This window comes from Mytilus galloprovincialis, chromosome 6 (assembly GCF_965363235.1).
Source record: "Mytilus galloprovincialis chromosome 6, xbMytGall1.hap1.1, whole genome shotgun sequence".
Classification (NCBI taxonomy): domain Eukaryota; kingdom Metazoa; phylum Mollusca; class Bivalvia; order Mytilida; family Mytilidae; genus Mytilus; species Mytilus galloprovincialis.
Genome location: NC_134843.1, coordinates 62477087 through 62497178, shown reverse-complemented (window position 1 = coordinate 62497178; position 20092 = coordinate 62477087). Strand labels below are relative to the sequence as shown.

The 20092-nt window shown below is 31.2% G+C and overlaps 1 protein-coding gene across 1 annotated transcript in view; it reads right to left on the bottom strand.

The window, feature by feature from the left end:
* Positions 1–292: 292 nt before the first annotated feature.
* The window catches only part of LOC143078640 (cell adhesion molecule CEACAM5-like), a 65671-nt gene continuing 45871 nt past the window's right edge, over positions 293–20092 (bottom strand). The window contains exons 8-13 of the mRNA XM_076253488.1: positions 18217–18510; positions 12506–12536; positions 8529–8605; positions 6972–6996; positions 3167–3232; positions 293–1893 (exon numbers count right to left, since the gene is read on the bottom strand). Coding sequence (XP_076109603.1) covers positions 1887–1893; positions 3167–3232; positions 6972–6996; positions 8529–8605; positions 12506–12536; positions 18217–18510 — 500 coding nt within the window. The 3' untranslated portion in view covers positions 293–1886. The remainder of the gene's footprint in view (positions 1894–3166; positions 3233–6971; positions 6997–8528; positions 8606–12505; positions 12537–18216; positions 18511–20092) is intronic.

Genomic DNA, 20092 nt, shown 5'->3' with positions numbered 1-20092 from the left:
TTTCCGATGCGTTAAAAATGAAAAACATAAAGTTCTTTTAAACATGTTCTCTTACAGATTACCAAATTTGATAATTAGGTAATATCATCAATAATGTGACCCAGCTACCATACGTGTTGCTAAATGAAAGATATGGTTACTTTTTAAAAAAAAGTCTTGTGACCAGTAGGCGGTGTTTTTTTTTTAATAGACAGCTTCGAGCCACTAACAAACAATAAACTATAAGAACTAAAACAGCTTTTGTCAAATAAAGATTTTATTGTGCAGAAGGATTATTTGGCTATAATACTATTGAAGATATAAAGCATACTGTACAGAGAAAATGCAACATATTAACAGACATAGTGATAGTTTACAACATTTATATAGTACAATATATAGTTATTACAATGCAAGTTGCGTGTTGACTAGAATAATCAATGTGTATTTTATAAAAATGCAAAAAATAAAAAGACAAAAATTGAAGCGGGACAGACGGACGACATACGAACGTAGGAACGAATGAACGGACAGACAGAAAAAGATAATGCCACTAGGTGGGGCAAAACAAATCTATGTTGGTTGAAAATTAATGTATGCAATTTCATTAATGCGAACTACTGACAAAATAATTTTTTCCAATAATGGCTTTGTAAGACTGACAACGCCTGCATGTAAATGATTTTTATTAAAAAGTATGTATACGACAACTTCGAGTTTCATTTGGAAAACTATGCATCTTTCTACACACCGAAATCTGGTTGCCAAACCAGATTTCGGTTTATTAATCTCACCTTATATAAGCTTGAACGCATACTACATGCATATTCGATGAATAAATCCTTAACCTAAGGTATCGAAAAGCAGAATTCTCTGCTAGTTAGGATGACACCTTACACTTTTAAACATTACATATTATATATTCTATGCATTCAGTTGTCTTTACATTTACTAGAAGCAAATTAGCAAAGATATTTATATTTCATGAAACTTCAGTTTTGAAATCAAATTTAGTTTGTTTAAGTCACGTAAATATTTCCCGAAATCGCTCGTCTCAGTGTTTGTACTTTTAAGAATGCACTGTGACGTTACACTTTCTATTCACAAACCATGCATAGTACGAATTCATATGAGGTACTAAAACATATGATCTGATCTGATCATACTTGAATATATACAAATGCACATACTAACTGTTTCAAATCCCCACTAGTGTTCATATGATTGAACCAATCTCTTACCCTGTTTCTGCATTGTTCTAAATTAACACCGGTAAGCATGTCGGATATACACCTTATCGCTTTTAGAAATATGTGCGTCGAGAATCTTCGCCGCTTGAAACTTCGACGTCATAATTCAATCACTTTTCTATTGTGGCGTCAGATATTTTTTATTGTGACGTCACAATTTTACGGGAACATTTGTGATGGACAGTTATAGCGGACAAATAGCAATAAGGTGTATTCATATCATGTCAATTTCCCCTCGATATAAGTGTTATTATAGGGATCAGACATCCAAACAAACATATTCGGTGTGAATTACCAACGCGATAATAGAAATCGTTCACATTCCCCGAACAAGTCTATCCTTACAAACAATGTATGGAACATTGTTTTTGGTCTCTAAAGATTGTATGTCCAAGCTTAAGACTATCTTATCAATTTTATTTCATTATGTTTTTTATTGATTGTTTTTCAAGAATAATATTAGCTGCACCTTTCAGAAATAGATATTTTTATGGGGAAATTTATTACCACTAAATATATCACAAAGAACAAAAAATACATTATTTACATTGAAAATTGACAAGATAATAGCATGAACAAAAATATACGTAAAAATTGAAATTAAAAATTCTAGCAAACGATCAAATCTATACGGCATACATCCACTGGCTCTTCTTTTCATGACCTAAAAATATGTGTACATATAACGTCAGTCAAAACTACTAGCTTTATAGATTCTTCGAAAGTAGTTAAATGTTATCTCTATAAATACTATTATATTGATCAGTATATTCATAGTATGATATTTTCAAAAGAACATGAAGTATATACATGTACATGTATATTATGACGGGATAAAAAACGCGAATAATACAACGTATAAATCGAAATTAAATGTAGTCAAGATACAAATGTTTAGCCATTGTAGTCTTCCAATGTTATACCTAGTAGATAGAATACTTCAATGATCATGCACATCTAGATACATGTATCTACCTGGTCCGGCCACTTTTCGACCCTCATTTCCAAATTATATAATTAATCTATTAATTTTTTAACGTATTGTCGTCCTATCGTAAGTTGGAGTATACATGTTTGTTATTGTGGTCTAGCGAGACAAAATGGGGGTAGTTCGTATTTAATTATTGAATGACCAAATGACATGATTGTACAAAGTCAGGCTATCTGACCCATGACCCATACATTGTTCGTTGTATCTCTTGTTTTCGTACTTTTACTTTTATTGGACGGCTAGATAGTTAAGATGACTGTGTAAAGTTTATTACGGATTCATGTTTTTGCTTTAATGTATTGAGCTACAAAATCCAGAGAACTGCCCAATAATTAAACAAATAATCAAAAATACGAGTCTTATATGATATCAGCCTAGATTCACCTTTCGTCAATACTAGACCCTTTACTCAAAACAACCAGTTAGACGCAAGAAGTGCATAATGTGTTATTTTAATTAGATTGGCATGTCATGATTACTTTAGTACTTGGAATTCCTGATAGAAAATGTAGAATGAATTCATGTTTGAACCAGAAGTCACTATAACAACTATGAACTACTCAGATATTAGCCATTTTATAAGTATATGAAAGGTTATATTATCGAAAGGTCGTGAATACCTGATTATAAGTTTAAATTTTCCTAGAGAAAAATATTTCTGTTTGCAGTTTTAAGTTTACGCATTTACAGCGACGGTTAAATAAGCACCAATGTTAGATGTTAAATGCTTTTTTGTATGTCCGATATGACGACATAACTGGGTCATTTACCGTATACCAGATACTATTTTATTTTAAAAAAACACAGACAAGAAAAACTTAGGAAGTTGATTTTATTTATATTGATACGATGTTGGTCTTATACTAAAGCACAGTATTATTTATGCTGCATTCCGAAGGTCTCTTACATATATATATAAGTGTTTTCAAAGCAAATAAGTACCTACCTGTTTTCAAAGTTTTCGTATGTACTCACATCAGGTGCTATTCCACATTCTTCATATATATCCCAACTATTAATATTTAGATATTATCAATGCGTTTCATTATTAGCATAAAATAAGAAAGAAAAAAAAAACAAATGAAACTTTGAACCAAAAAAAATATCCTGGAAACATACCAAAAAACAGTTTTAACCAATTAAAATCATGTTACAATTCTATTGTGGTATGTTTTTTACATCTCTGTTTAAGGTAAGGGATGGTTTGAACTCTCACAAAAAGACTGTTTTATAGTCGTTGTCGTTGGTGGAAGTCTGTCGCCTTTTTTTCTTTGATTTGTTTTTCATAATCAGGCTGCTGGATATTTGTTTGAATTGTTATCTATGTAGCTGACTAAGTGATGTGCAATTTGGCTCATTGCTCTTAGTTTTAGTCCGTACGGTCCCCTATAGTGGCTTCAATAGATGCCCTTTAGACTCTTATGAATATTTTTCTCAACGTATCTTTATTTCATATAACTTAAATTAAAAATATCGTCATACAATACTTGTTTGTACATGACTGCGTAGCAGATCTGTTGACAAAAAAATGAAAAGCCTCGCGTAAATTATTCGTTTATAAATTAATAGATTATTGCAAAATTAAGTGTTAAACTACCTCAAGCAAAGTTGCCCTAATATGGATTTATCTATTATTTTAAAGCAATTTTGTAGTCATATAGAAATGTTTTAACATGATGTTCTAGGTTTATAATACGAATGTTTTATTAAACAACCAGTTGGTGCGTTAGAGATCTGAAACAATAACATGGCACTATGCATGGTTGCCGGTTAAGTCCATTTTGCGTTTTTGCCCTCCATATTTTATAAGGACAAAACACGAAGTTGAAAACGAGAAAGGAAAGGATTTTGCGTTTTTGAATTTTCGACATAGCGGTTTTTTTAGTGTTTTCGACATCGCGGAAACATGAAATATCCTTATATGGAAATCTTAGAAACGGATCTATATTTGCAATAAAAAATTTGAAAAATATAAAAAATTAATGCAAAACAATCCCATGAAACAGAAGGTAATAAATCTATAACAACAGCAATTAACGTACCTTACTGAAAAATGAAAACTCGAAAGTATCCAAGAGAGATTGCCCGCCAGATAAGAAAATCGTTAACACGTAAACACAGTTAAACCTTTCCCTTAAACAAGATGTACACAGATGCCCCATCCGCACTATCATTTTCTATGTTCAGTGGACCGTGAAAATGGGGTAAAATCTATAATATGGTTTAAAGATTAGAAAGATCATATCATAAGGAACATGTGTACTACGTTTAAAGTTGATTGGACTTCAACTTCATAAAAAATACTTTGACCAAAAACTTTAACCTGAAGCTTGACAGACGAAAGAACGAACGGACACACAGACCAGAAAACATAATGCCTATAATTGGGGCATTAAATCCAGATGAATGTATATGGTTTTTTTTCTAATATATTCCTAATTTCCTATTTGTTATGGGTTTTTTCTTAAGTGTTTCTTTAAACAGAGACTGTGCAATGTGTAGTAAAAACAATGGTCGGACGAATGGACATCAGGAATCGGGTAATTGTAATCAGTAATCGTAATCATCTGTAACCGATAACATTTTGTAATGTAATCCCATGAAATCAGTAATCATGCAATTTCTGATTACAATTAATCGTAATGTAATCGATTACAGAGTGAAAAACAGGTGTAATCATGATTTCTTAAGATAACTTTAAGATTACATTCATATGATTACTTGTTGAATACAGATTTTAAATATGAAAATAGTATTTGACAATATAAAAATAAGATGTGAAGCATGAATGACAAGTATATATTAAACTAGTGTTAACTATGACCATTCTTCAATATGATTAATTAAACATCTAATATATATAATAAGTTTAAAAGAGGGACGAAAGATACCAAAGGGACAGTCAAACTCATAAATCTAAAACAAACTGACAACGCCATGGCTAAAAATGAAAAAGACAAACAGAAAAACAATAGTACACATGACACAACATAGAAAACTAAAGAATAAACAACACGAACCCCACCAAAAACTAGGGGTGATCTCAGGTGCTCCGGAAGGGTAAGCAGATCCTGCTCCACATGTGGCACCCGTCGTGTTGCTTATGTGATTACAAATCCGGTAAATAGTCTAATTCGGTAGGTCACATTCATGAAAGGGAAGGGGATTGTAGTTACGACGTAAGGAACATATCCGATATCATTTGTGAAACGGTTATTCCATAACGGTCAACCAACTCGTGATGGCGTCCGTAAAATTTACGAAGGGATGATTTCAACTTCACCATTTAATATAACCAAGTTGGGCATCTTAAGTGAAAATGTGTGATTTATTTAATAAACAGTTGACTTAAGGAATTAACCTTTCTAAATGTTTTATTTTGAGATTGAGTTCGTATGATACAAGAATATGCTTTGAAAGAATTTAGTGTTTCTTAATGTTACATTTGATATTAACTCCAATTAAATTTTACACAATTTTTTGGTAAAACTACATGGAAATTCAATAGCACAAAATAAAAAAAATATTTTAGTTTACATTTGACTTTGATGAGCAACATAAACGGCCCCATTTAATTAATAATGGAATTTACTCAATTCAGACCCACTTTTAACATTTTTACAATTTGTATAAACTTTGTTTTCCATAGATATTTTTATATGTCATGTATGTTCTTTCTACCTATATATCAAGTACATATGTACTGAAATTATTCATACATTCTATAAATAGTGAAAGTAAACTACTAATACCTTTGTTGATATTGCGATTCAGACAATTTAATTTTAATACCAAAGCTCACCTATTGTTTGCCAAAAAATAGAAGTAGTTAGTAACACCTGTAAAACATTGATGTGTCATTTATAATCCAACAAACAACAAAACTATACTTAATTGATTTATCATTCTTTGTTCCTGTTTTATGTTAATGGGGCAGTTTAAAATCATTTTTGAAAAAGTGTTATATATTTTACACAGAGAAAGACTCTTGTCTATGTTATTAAATTTTACACATTTTACACTGGTCCTTACCATTTAATAAATTTAATATGTAAAATAAATCACCAAAATTAGGTCATTTGTGAGGATAAAAAGTTTATATGATTTTTTCATAGTACAATATACAATGTAATCATAAGTGATCTAGAGCAATCATAATTACTTTGAAGAACAGGAATATAATGTAATCAATTACATTTAAATTTAGGTGAAATTGTAATGTAATCGATTACATTAAATCAGCGAAGTAGTTGTAATTTAATCGATTACATTTTAAAAAATCGACCCCATCCCTGATGGACACACGGCCAAAAACGACCAACATTGCAGCCTACTTCATCATCCTTTAGGTTGGGGTTAAACATTAAAGGAACCATGTACACATATATATTCATTTTAACTCCAAATTATACAAAAAAAACTTGTATGAAACACTACATACAAAATATTAAAATGTAAAATGTAAGAAAATCCTTTTTAAATATTCTGCCCGTTTTTATCTTTTTTATGTGTTGGGTTTTAACGTTTCCACTTCTTTAGACTCGCAACAGTTATATCATACATTCAGTTCGTTTTTTTTTAATTCTTTCCCTCTAGTTTGCAAGTTCTACTTCAAGACAATCAATAAAAATTTAATCAAGCAAAAACTTATTTCTGAAATGGCTTCAAAATCTTAGCATAAAAAAACTATTTGGTATAAACAATTTAGGAAATTAGAGTGCTGTAAAATATAAATATTGTCATTAATTTACCTGGGGTCTTGTATAGGTCTTGATTCTGTAACAGAAAACAGTGTATTACCCTAATGTTACTATATGTTGCTTATTTAACTGTTTCCTAATTGCACTTGAAATTATTGACACCACTCTTTACACAGGCGAGATCGCATATGGTAAATGTTCAAATTTCGTCAATTGATTTAGACAAATGAAGGTAACAATCAACACATGAGGAAATCACAAACTCCTAAAGGAGCGAGAAGGGTGTGTCGATAGGTTAAGACTTTATAGTCACATGTATACATACTTTAGTTGTCACATGTATACATACTTTAGTTGTCACATGTATACATACTTCAGTTGTCACATGTATACATACTTTAGTTGCCGTGCGAATCAACACTCAAACAAAATGTCACAATCGCGGTAAAATTACAAATCAGACGACTATCCTGGTTTTGAAATATCTCAGAACGCCGAAACATGTCTATTCGATTTCAGACGACGACACATCATAGTTTTTCCTGAAAGCGTTTGTGTGAACAAACAAGTTCATCTGGTGAAATCATGTACGCACCTTAATATGTTAACACCTGTTTATGCCGCACTTAAACATTTTGATTTAAATTCAATCAAAGCTCTCACATGGTATACGATTTTACGACAATTGAATGCTGGACTATGCAGAACAAATAAAAGAATCGACTATGTGCGGTAAAAAATATTGTTTTAAATTTAATGTCTATACATGCTATTTGCGCACTAGAGATCCTCAAACCAAGCTATTTGTGAGGGATCAATTAAACACATATTGCACATGTTCAATTACGAGCAGTCAAGTAATCCTTTATTGCAAACCATACTTTACCATGTTTTAAAACAAGGACATTTGGTATGGTTGCTAATCACAACTATCCATTAAAGTGTTAATGTAATTATAGGCAACCGTGCGCCCTCCAACAATAACAAAATCCCAAACAGAATAGTCAGCTATAAAATACTTCAACATGAAAAATACGAGAACAATCAATTGAGAAAACTAACGGCATATTCTTCAACAGAAAAACATACAAAAACCAAATATGACAGACATGAAAAACGACAACCACTGAGCTAAAGACTCCCAACAGGCACATGCAGAAAGTGACGGGTGTAATGTGTGTCGTTTAATGTGTTTCCGCCTTGAATATGGGGTTTCGAAAACTATAAATCAAACATAACTAATGTAATCGTTGATAAATGTTTATGTATCTTTTATTTTAATATGATGTATTTCAAATCAAATAAATATTAAGCTGCTATTATAAATCACTGTTTAAGTATTTTTTATCGATTTCATAATATTCGTTTCAAGTATTCACATGCAATTATAGCTCTATAGTAATGCCTTTCTAGTTTTGAAATAATGCCTGTATATATGATTTATACTGAATTGAGCAGATGAAATGACCATATAATCTTTATGGCCATCTTCGCAAGCCAAGGGTTACGCTCCACTCGCGCTCTCTTCACAGAGCGGGAGTGGATCGTAACCCTTGGCTAGCGAAGATTAATATACGGGAATGATTTTGTATTTTAAAACGCACATACCGAGGTTAGACTGTAACGTAGAATATGAATCTGTGAATACCGGATTACTTCTCTGCACCTCATTATATCCAGCGGACCTATTAAAACAGAGCAGGTCACATTAAATGAGGTCTATGATTTTTGTTTTAGTTATATCGCCGAATTTTGGTTTTTTTAATGAAATTACGTATTAAGGTTGTTGAGATCGTTTTGTAAAGTAATATCTGTGAATGTCGATGTTTCACAAATTACTACCAAAATAAATTGTTTAATTGTTTGTTCACACTCGCAAATAAATAAATGTATGTCAAAAATAATTTCTACTGAAAATAGGCGTATGAGCTGTATAGTAGGCCTATTAGCATGATTCTCTTTTTCGTATCATGGTTTAATTACAAAACAAAATCCAAAAGAAACAATTCACAATGAATGAAATATTTTTAATATTTCAACATTTCGTGGCTTTTTAGAAAACAAGTCATCCCATTAAACATCGAGATAACTGCTTAGAATGAAAATGCATCATTTGAATAAATCTTATGGAGGTGAATATGCAGGAATATTACATATGGTGTAGCATTCTCCTGTTTTCGTCTGATATTACGATCACGTGTTTCAATAAATATTTCATGTATCTGAAGCCTTGTTTCTATTATCAAGTATATTGACGCTATGTTTCTACCTATGCATATATTGACGGTCATATTAAAAATTTGTGACGTCACACATAACAATCATGGCGGATCCGGAAATAGTACGAAAAGAAAATTTGCAAGTAGACTGAAATGAGTTCTATTTCAATTTCTTTTTTGTTCTGAATTTTTGTTAACAATACAACACTAATGTTATTTATTAATATTTTCAATAGCATGTTAAAAATCTTGCAAAATAAAATTTAAAAATACACAGAAGGAACATTGAATTCTATTTTTATAAAACATTATTTTCACATGGAATATATAAACTAAGGATGTTCACTCTGTCCATTATTATATATGGACCTGTTAGATTATATTGACACTCGGACTTCGTCTCGGTCATTATAATCTGAACAGGTCCATATGTAACGTATTGACCTCGTCAAAAGTTCATAATTGATAAATGTTATTCAGGATTATCAAAATTAAGTTGAATTAAAAAAACATATATTTTACTACAATGGAGCAATGATAGCACAGTTTCCGATATCACCAACTTGACAAAACGTTTCCTTAATATCATGAGTACACGGAATTCATTCGTGAATATAGATCAACATACAGATATCTGTCATGTCTCATACGTGTAGGTATTTCACATCCCAACTTTTATTTTAATATCTTACAAAACTACAAAAATGTCGTCGTTCATCTCTAGTGCTAATCAAACCTTCAACTAGCCATATTCACTAGGGATATAATTACGATTCATTTGGAAAGTCATTGAATATCCTGGCAGTTTTGGAATTAATATTAATTCAGGCATAGGATATTGCATCCGAAATAAACACAGTTATTCCAGAACCAGTTGTTGGCATGATACGGGTAATGTTCTTGTATACTAGTAATATATGATGGCATGTTACTAAACCTCTAAAAGGTGGTACTGAGGTTGATTTTCTAATGATGAAGACAATCTTTCGATTAGTTTAATTAAGGTCCGCAGCTATCATGTCAGTAACTGCTAGTAGTCCTTTCTTAATTTGTGTTAATCATTGTCAGTTTGCATAGGTTCTTCAGTTACTTTATCAACGTCGGACTTTTTTTCTCTGAGTTTTACAGTGCCTATTGTGGTGTTTTGTTAACTCCGCATAGACTACAGGTATATTTGTATAGAGACAAGGTTGATATATCATAACACATGTTTAACTCCGCTGCTTTTATCGCTTTTCCTAATTTAGGAATCTCTAGTCTTTGTTAGTCTTGTGGGTATTTCAAAATGTTTGGTACATTTGTATGTTCAGGAGTTTAGTTTGGCGCCTATTACGTTGAGTTTTAGTACATTATTATTAAGGGTCTTGCCGAAGCCCGCATCCAGGTATGACATTTTATCATTACGTTGATGACCGTGTGTGGCCTTGAACTGTTTTCTTGCTTTTTAGTCGGTGTTTATCTCTTTAAAATATTCCCTGTATTCATTGTCAATCCGTTTAGTAACATAAACGTTTAAAATACCACGTGTTAGGCGCATGCCACACGTGTTACTCGATTGTGTATCCAACTGTTTATTATTCAGTATAATGTATTTTAATAAAACATGAACAGCTCTTTGATATGTTGGAAGACGGATATGAGCTGAAAGTTTAAATCTGTTAAATAATAATACTTTTAGTATTATTTTATCATTTCTAACGAAAAGGAAAAAAAGTTTGTTTTAGCTTGAAGTTTAAGGCGATTTCCTCCTCTGTTCGCATATAAACAAAAACCTCTTATATATAAACAAAGACCTATATATATAAACAAAGACCTTTTGTATATAAACAAAGACCTTTCATATATAAACAAAGACCTTTTATATATAAATAAAAACCTTCTATATATAAACAAAGAAACAGACATTTATTGTTAAAATATGCAAAAACTTGGCAAAAGTGCATAGGAAGGAAATCAGTAAATGAATTTAACTTTCAAACTTTAAATGCATTTCAAACTTACAAAAGTTTCTTAGTTATTATGCATACTGTATATTTCATTTTATGTTGATTCACACTAGAAACTAATTTCAGTATTAATTCCTCTGTCCATCAGTAAGTTAAAACAAAAAGAAACACATTCACCAAATGAATGTAAAATACCTTATCAAACAGTGTAAATGACAAATTTACGTATGCATTCCGTGATTGCTGTTTTCAGGAAGTGCAACATTTAAAAGACATCAGTTCTTGATGTCTTATTAATCAGTTTTGAATTTACAAATCAAGAAAACAAACCAGCAGAATTGCATTATTTCTAAGCATGGTGAGCATAGATGCTTCGACATTATATTGTACTGCACCCGGGTATACGATATCTACATTGTAACCAGTGGATTGTCGTTTTTTTTTCTCATTCGAGATAGTTAATAAGTCATCGAATTTTAAAGTACGAGCTCTGCGAGGACTTTCAATATCAATAATTTAACTATCAAGATTGGATAAATCCAAGAGTAACTATGTAACAATCTGTTTCTTTAAAGATTAATTGTCAAATATTTTTTTATTTTCGAAAAAAATTAAATCAACTGCTAATTCCTTCCACATTATACAAAGTTCTTAAATTTTCTAACACCTGTTAGCACATTTCGATTCATCCATGGAGCAGATAAAGGTCAAGACCGTTACACTTAGCCAACTATCTACTGATACCAACGACAACCACACACTGATCGATTTTTGTTTACAATGGACCCATAAAAAGTTAAACTGTCAAAGATTTAGATAAAGTAATACATTGTATACTATATATTTGCCTACATTACATGTTGCAAAGAATATCATTCTCATAGAATTTCACCAAATGTGAATAAATGTGATGAAAGTCGTAGGTATTTTTCATCTTTGCCCTACGATACACATTGCAATATCGTACTCCCTTTAATGCCAACAAAAGGAAAGGGAAAACCTTATTTTGAATAGATATAATAACTGTTTTATGTTAAAAATAGAACAGAGATAAGCTGTCTATTTGCAAATGACACCCGAAGGAACTTTTATTATTAACTCTTTTCATTTTGAAAATTACAAGCAAATATTTTGGCTGTCGAGTTCGGTATTCTTGTTATTTTACTTTTGACTTGATGCATTGCAAAGGGGTACATTGCTTTTGATGCATTGTGTTCTTTATATACATATAATGGTTGTTACAAAGTTATCATGCTTCTTTTGTCTCTATAGTACTAGTTTGATTTTATGAACAATTTTGCTAATTAACTGACCTAAACGCCTTTAACCTGATGTTGATTTGAACACATGTAAGTTAGGTAACTATGGTATATTTCGGAAATTGCAATGAACAGAATTCAATCATTAATATAATACGTACTCATTCGGTCTTACATTCTTGGTTTTCACACCTGCAAAAAATTAATGGATGAATTATTTCAAAATAAAATTTGCTGTAAATTATCTGACAACCTTCATCAGGTTAAAGCACCAAGTAATAAATTTAAGATATTCGTGTAAAATAACTGTAAACAATTTCACAGCCTGTTATAAATAGGAACAAAAGTTGGAACAGATAATACGGGTTAATCAAAGAACGTTTGTCGAATGAAGACCAAAACAAACACAATATCAAAACGAAATTCATAAGCAAACAAATGAACAAAAGTATAAAAATATATAAACCACACACCTCAAAGTTTAAGTGAATCGAATTCCGTCATAACTTCTACTGAACTCAGGTGCTACTAACTATTAATTAAGGGATCTCTTTTTCACCTACGACCACTCGTCTTGCTCATGACCAGTGATTTCATGCGTTGATATACATAATGGAAAGCAATCGAATTCATGTAAGGGGTAACTTATCTAAAAGAAGTGTTTGTAAAAGACTTTTAAACTTTAGTGTGACTCTAGGGTGATTCAAATGGATCAAGAAAAATATCTCTCTTATAGTAATGTCGCATTTTTAAACAAAAAATACATAATTTTGAACATACAAATTCAAATCTTTGTAAACAGGACAAATTGGCTGTTTCATGTAATGTGGAATAATAAAAAGTGAGTTTTTAATTGTGTGTACAAACTCTAATTTCAAAAACTGTGTTTCGTTGGCTGTTAAAAGATATTCAAAGGTAATCCATATAATATATTTTGAAATGATAAAAGTCAAATAACAAAAAAATCCGAACTCGGAGAAAATTCTATATGGAAAGTCCCTTCGCAAATGGCAAAATGGCAAAATCAAAAGCTCAAACACATCAAACGAATGAATAACTGTCATATTCCTGACTGGGTTCAGACGTTTTATCATGTAGAAAAAGGATGATTAATCCTGTTTTTAAATACTAGATAAACCTCTCACTTTTTTAAAAGTCACATAAAATTCCATTATATTGACGACTATGTGTGACCAAACCAAACAGACATAATAGATAAAAATGTCACAAATAGGGGTACAGTAGTCAACATTGTGCTATAATCTTAATCACTATAAAACAATTAAATATGTCAACAAAGAAAATCAAAAAGGCATATAGTCAAAGCACATAAGCAAACACGAAAGACAAGAATACAAAAAATTACCATAGCACAATAACACAATAATAAGGTCTTGGTATCTTTCGATGAACTTTTTTTTTAAAAAGGACGAAACGCATTCAAAAAGTAAACGACAAAATCTTTGAACTGGTTTTAGGTGAAACAACTTTTTGAGAAAGAGCATCCGTTTAAGAGATCGAAATTGTTATTGCGAAACCCCCTTCATCATACACCAAATAAAACGTTTGTTTTTGTAGCATAATACTATGATACTTTATAAATGTTGTAATATTTATATCTGAGTTCAAAGATCAACTCATCATAGATACCAGGATCGAAATTTTGTATTTGCGCCAGACGCGCGTAATTTAGAATGAGGAACTTGATACTATTATTTCCATTTGTTATATTATTGTTCGTTTCTGTGTGTGTTGCATTTTAACGTTGAGTCGTTTGTGTTTTCTCTTATTTTTGAGATATTGAGATAAGACGTGGCACGGTACTTGTCTATCCCAAATTCATGTATTTGGTTTTCATGTTTTATTTGTTATTCTCGTGGTGTTTTGTCTGATGCTTGGTCCGTTTCTGTGTGTGTTACGTTTCGGTGTTATGTCGTTGTTCTCCTCTTATATTTAATGCGTTTCCTTCGGTTTTAGTTTGTTACCCCGAATTTGTTTTTTGTCCATGGATTTATGAGTTTTGAACAGCGGTGTACTACTGTTGCCTTTATATATACCTGTTTTCTTATATTACATTCACGTATAGTATGATGCATGCCTCTATTAAGAAATAAAGGAATGCTGTGACAAACCAAACCGCAAGTATTAATTTTCAATTTGAATGACATGAAAAGGCAATTTCATTTGATAAAGGGATATAATTCATGGTTTTAATAAAAAAAAAAAATAGAAATTCATCATCTGACAACGATTATTACGTGGTTTTGAATATTCTTCAAGAAAATAACGTATAAAGATGTGCTTTAACAAAACAAGATGGAAATAATGGTAAAAAAAAAATAAAGAGTGCATACATACATGTACACTTATACATTTTAAAATATGAGAATTAAGTTTCTCCTTTTCTATACCCTCATCTACTACATACCCGTTTGTTATGAGAATGTTTCAAATTCGTTTCATATAAGTGATTTCAAACTTAATTTTAATCGGGAAAGCAAGGTATTGTACAAAGAATAAAATGTGATTACACTCTATTTTCCACATAGTTGCATACACATGCATAATAGTTTTTTTTTAACAAAACCAAATATTTAAAAGGTAAAATCACAAAAATACTGAACTCAGAGGAAAATCAATTCGGAAAGTCCATAATCACATGGCAAAATCAAATAACAAAACGCATCAAAAATGAATGGACAAGAACTGTCATATTCCTGACTTGGTACAGGCATTTTCAAATGTAGAAAATGGTGGATTGAACCTGGTTTTATAGCTAGCTAAACCTCTCACTTGTATGACAGTCGCATCAAATTCCATTATATTGTAACCGATGCGTGAACAAAACAAACAGACACAATAGGTAAAAATGTCAAAAATAGGGGTACAGCAGTCAACATTGTGTTATCATCTTAATCACTATAAAAACAACAAATGTAACGAAGAAGCACAAAAAGGCATACATCAAATTAACATCCTCATTTTGATTATATTATACGATTTTATTTGTCTATGTAAAATGCACCCATCAAGGAAGGAGGGTTTTGAGTACTGGTGAAAATTGCGCGTTTGAAATTCGCACAGGTAGACATGAAATAATTTTGTCGTTCAAAGTATGACGGGATGCATAAATACAGTCACGCAAAATAGATATAACAAAAACTGGCTTAACAGTTAAAGTAATAATAATTAATAAAATAATAGTGCGGTTCAAAGTATGACGGGATACATAAGTACAGAGGCACGTCAAATGTATATCACAAAAACAGTGGGTTAAAGCACGACACAACTATCTTTAATAAAATGTCAGTTTGGTAGTAAAAACTAAAACTCACGTTTAACAAGAAAGAAAGTTATTGCTGAAATTAGAGCTCCCAACCCAACAACTAATGTTGCTATTCCCACACCAAACATGCCTGATATGCCTTTTGTTGTAAGAATGATTATGTTAAAAGAAAAGGCTATATATAATATGCATTTTGAATTGATAAGCATAACACAAATGTAATGGGTGTTACATTTTTTTGCATGTTTATTGTAGGAATTCGTTCATAAAATATTTGATTGATAATTTAAAATATAAATAACTGTATCATGTAGTTTTACTTATAATGTCAAATAAATACTAGATGATCCTAACGAAATTTGATTATGTTGTGTAGAGAAATATATCATCTTTTATTTAGATACTTCGTTATTACTTTTGCGTTCGTGCTTTCAAGACTAATGATATTGTCCTAAAGTTTGCCAAATTTCAAATGATGACGCTGCGTTATATAGGTAGAGTTTTTCTTAAAAGTTTTAAAGTTTTCCAATATTCTTGGAAATATTTCATAGTGCAAACTATCCAAAATCACTTTAAATATAAGAAGAATACATTTAAATAATATGAAATGATAGTGTAAAGAATGGGTTCGGTGTGAAGAAGAGTCCGTAGTTTTTGCCAATTGTTGAGTAAGGAGCTGCACGAGGTTTTTTTTATGTCTCGCTCGATGACTCGTAGAAAGAGTTTGGCTATTTTTATAGACAGCAATGACCCAAAAAATTGAAAAAGTTAGCGATGAAGCGAGGATAACTTGTAATTATTGGAAATTATTTTGATTAAATTCAATAAGCATGTGTTTAATATATTAACCTTCGCTCAATTCACTTTGATGTTTTATCAGTGTTTTTGTCTTCTCAATTATGCTATCTAATTGAGAACTGATTTTGTGCTGTATATCATACATGTAGAGTGGAGATCACTTCTAACCTCTCATCAAATATGTCAGAATCTGTCTGTTCTAGGACAGTATGTAGAACTGTCACCCTGACACCTTTTAGACAGTACTAGCGAGAACAGTTCTAACCTAGAACTGATTTGGTCAGTTCTACTTAGAACTCATTTAGACAGCTACACCTAGAACTGATCCTGACAGTTCTACCCTAGAACAGTGTTAGACAGTTCTACCCTAGAACAGTTTTAGACAGTTCTACCCTAGAACAGTTTTAGACAGTTCTACATAGAACTGACCAAATCTTTGGTCAGTTTTTCGACTAGAACAGTTTTACGGCTAGAACAGTTTTACTGCTAGAACAGTTCTACGACTAGAACTGATTTTGTCAATTCCATGGCTAGAATGGATTTAGTCAGTTCTATCAATAGAACAGTTTTTAGAACTCTTTGTCTTAAATATAATAAAAACGATAATAATAACACTGAATAGTGACCAGTGAGATGCCCTAAGTGCAGTGAAGTCATTTAGAACTGTTCTACTATCCTGACAGATCTGGTCAGTTATACGACTAGAACAGTTTTAGACAGTTCTGCTGACAGTTATAGGGTAGAACTGTTCTAGGTAGAACTGTTCTAGGACCGTTAAGAACAGTTCTATAACAGATAATTCTGACAGTTTTAATGAGAGGTTAGAAGTGATCTCCACTGTACATGTCAGGAGCGTTACTTAAACAAGTTATTTTTTTTTAATTACTTTTATATTAAGTAATTTTTTATTTTAAAAATAATAAAATTACTAAATAGAGTTATTTTAATTTTCAATAGAAACATAGACTAAATGAAGTTTTCATGATTTTAAACAACATTTTATATCATAAAATAAAGAATTTATCAGATTTGAGAGGAGTATAGAGATAAAGGGCTACTTTGAAAATAATGACAAAAATATTACTTGAATAAGTTATTTTAAACATTTTTGATAAAAATAGCAATTACACTTATCTAAGGCGAATATGTATTTGATTTAGGTTACAAATTATAAATAACTTCAGGTCTTAATTAATTCACAAGTATCTATCTATTTATATCAGTCTACCTTCAAGATTTTAAAGGAAAATGATAATTTAATAGTCCCAAGAGACCAATCTTTTACCCAGAAGCGTCGGTATGAAAGATAAGTGCGTCGGAAAGTTAATTAGTGTTTCTGAAGAATTAGTTTTTATATATCAAGGGAAAAATAACCAGATAACTGTGAAAATTATTTAAAGCTAGTAAAATCTGTATTCTTGGACACCTATAAAAATAATATTCAGTAAAATAACTTATATAAGTTATATTTAAATTAGCCTCGTTTTCAACATTACTTGTATAGGTAATTTTAATTGTTACTTGTTTAAGTAATGCCCCTGCTGTATGTTCATCGATATTCAATATTACTTCCAGCATAAAATAGGTAAGAGAATTAAACCCATATAATTGAATCTTTTATTCCGGTTCCAAACTCTGAATCCAACATATATTTGAAAACATACCATATTGGCATAACTATCTTTCTTACAAATGACAACTAACTAGCTAAGGGGTAGATATGTTAATACTTTAAACATACAAAGCACTTTTAAGCCCATGTTGGGATTTTGCAGAGGTAATACATACACTGTACATTGATCGTTACATCTACTGTCTTGTTTATTTGAGAAAAATAATTAGCCACATGACAACGAACGGTTCCCGTCTGACTTCTTTTAATTTGTGGTACAGTTAGAGTCCTGCTTTGGTTTGATACTAATTCGATTGGAACGAGTTCAAAACGCCCTGCCACATTGTACTCCCATTGATATTTACATTCCGGATTACAGGTTGCTGTACAATGTATAGGGCCTAAGGTAGTTCCTTCAACTACGTGGATGTGTGTGCTTGCAGGTTCAAGGATAATTCTATCAGGACCATCTTAAATATAACAAATTAAAAAAAGAATTTATTTTGCATGTACTGAGGCAGTTAACAAATTAGGGAATAATCAATACTTTTATTTCGTTAATTATTTACGATAATACCAATGATTACTGTCGTCTGTAATGTGTTTATTTTTGTTTTTGATCGTACTACCTAATATTTTTGTATATCATTGACAGAACCTAATACTCAAAAATATTAGCCAATGAAGTCACGTAACAGTTCCGGAACGTCACGTGATTATGTCTATCCGAGTCAATTTGTCAATATAATGCACATGACTTTATTCATAAAAGCAAATAACACAACGCTTTGTATGCGTAAAAATAGTTTTACTCACTATATAACTTTATTTTATGTTCTAAGGAAGAAGAAAAAAACATGCAGTTCAGGCAAATTACTGATTAAGAAAACAGGACATCTTATTTTTTATACTGACTATATCAGGTCGAATATCATCCTACCCTAGAGGGCTCGCTAGATATTCTTGCTGATGAGGTCAGTATCAAAAGCAAAATCATAATTCTCTAATTCTATGCTTATACATACTTTAAAGCTCCATTGTATGGCGTTTACATATCTCCCTTGACAGCTGACACTCGTGTATGTCCAACCTTTTTGGACTTTATTTAACAGGGTGTTCTACTTTCATAAAATTTCATCATAAAGAGTAATGAGGAAGAAGGACGAAATTAAACACTACATATACAGATATATGTGTGTCCAAACTCACTAGACAATTAGATGAGGACATAGTACAGGAATTGGATGACGGAAATATCGAAACGGAGATCGTTGAGGCAGATGAGTATTCATTAAACAGAGAAGGTAAAAATCGTCAAGTCAACAAACTTATCTTGGTAAAAACAACATCGTTAAATACACATGCAGAAAGTTTTACTCCACGCTTAGAAACTACAATACCCTTTCATACAATAAATCTGTTCATAAACAAAACATAAATATTGGAGAGGCCGAACTGATACATGATGAAACTTCAAGAACAACTTGGAATGTAGGGATCATCGACAAATTGATTTAAGGACGAGATGGATTTAGCAGATTAGCTATTTAACAGACTTTAATTTGTCTTAAGTATAGAACTTTTAGCAAGTTATATCCTCTAGAACTGACATCTATGCAAAACACAGGACCGTTTGATGAAATACTACCCATAAGACGAGCGAAGACCAACGCACAAGAAAAGATAAAAAGGATGACCAAATGAGACCGTCGCATGTGATAACTGTGAACTGCTTACCAGAATTTTATGGACTGTTAATTGTATTAATGAGTTTAACCGTGTTATATTATAGATTGCTAAATCGTTTTACTTTATTCATGTGCATTATGACAGTTTAAGTTATTTAAAGTTTTATATTTATTAGAGACAGTAATTCAAAGTAAACTTTATTAATTTATTTTCATTTTATTGTAATTTAATTAATTTGAGGACCACCAGAATGTTCCGGATTGCATATAAGATGTTCCCGCTACCGCTCTCAATGTATACGGCGTCACTGTTATTGTGACGTTATTTATCTCAGAGTTCCAATACAAGTATCATTGCAAGCAG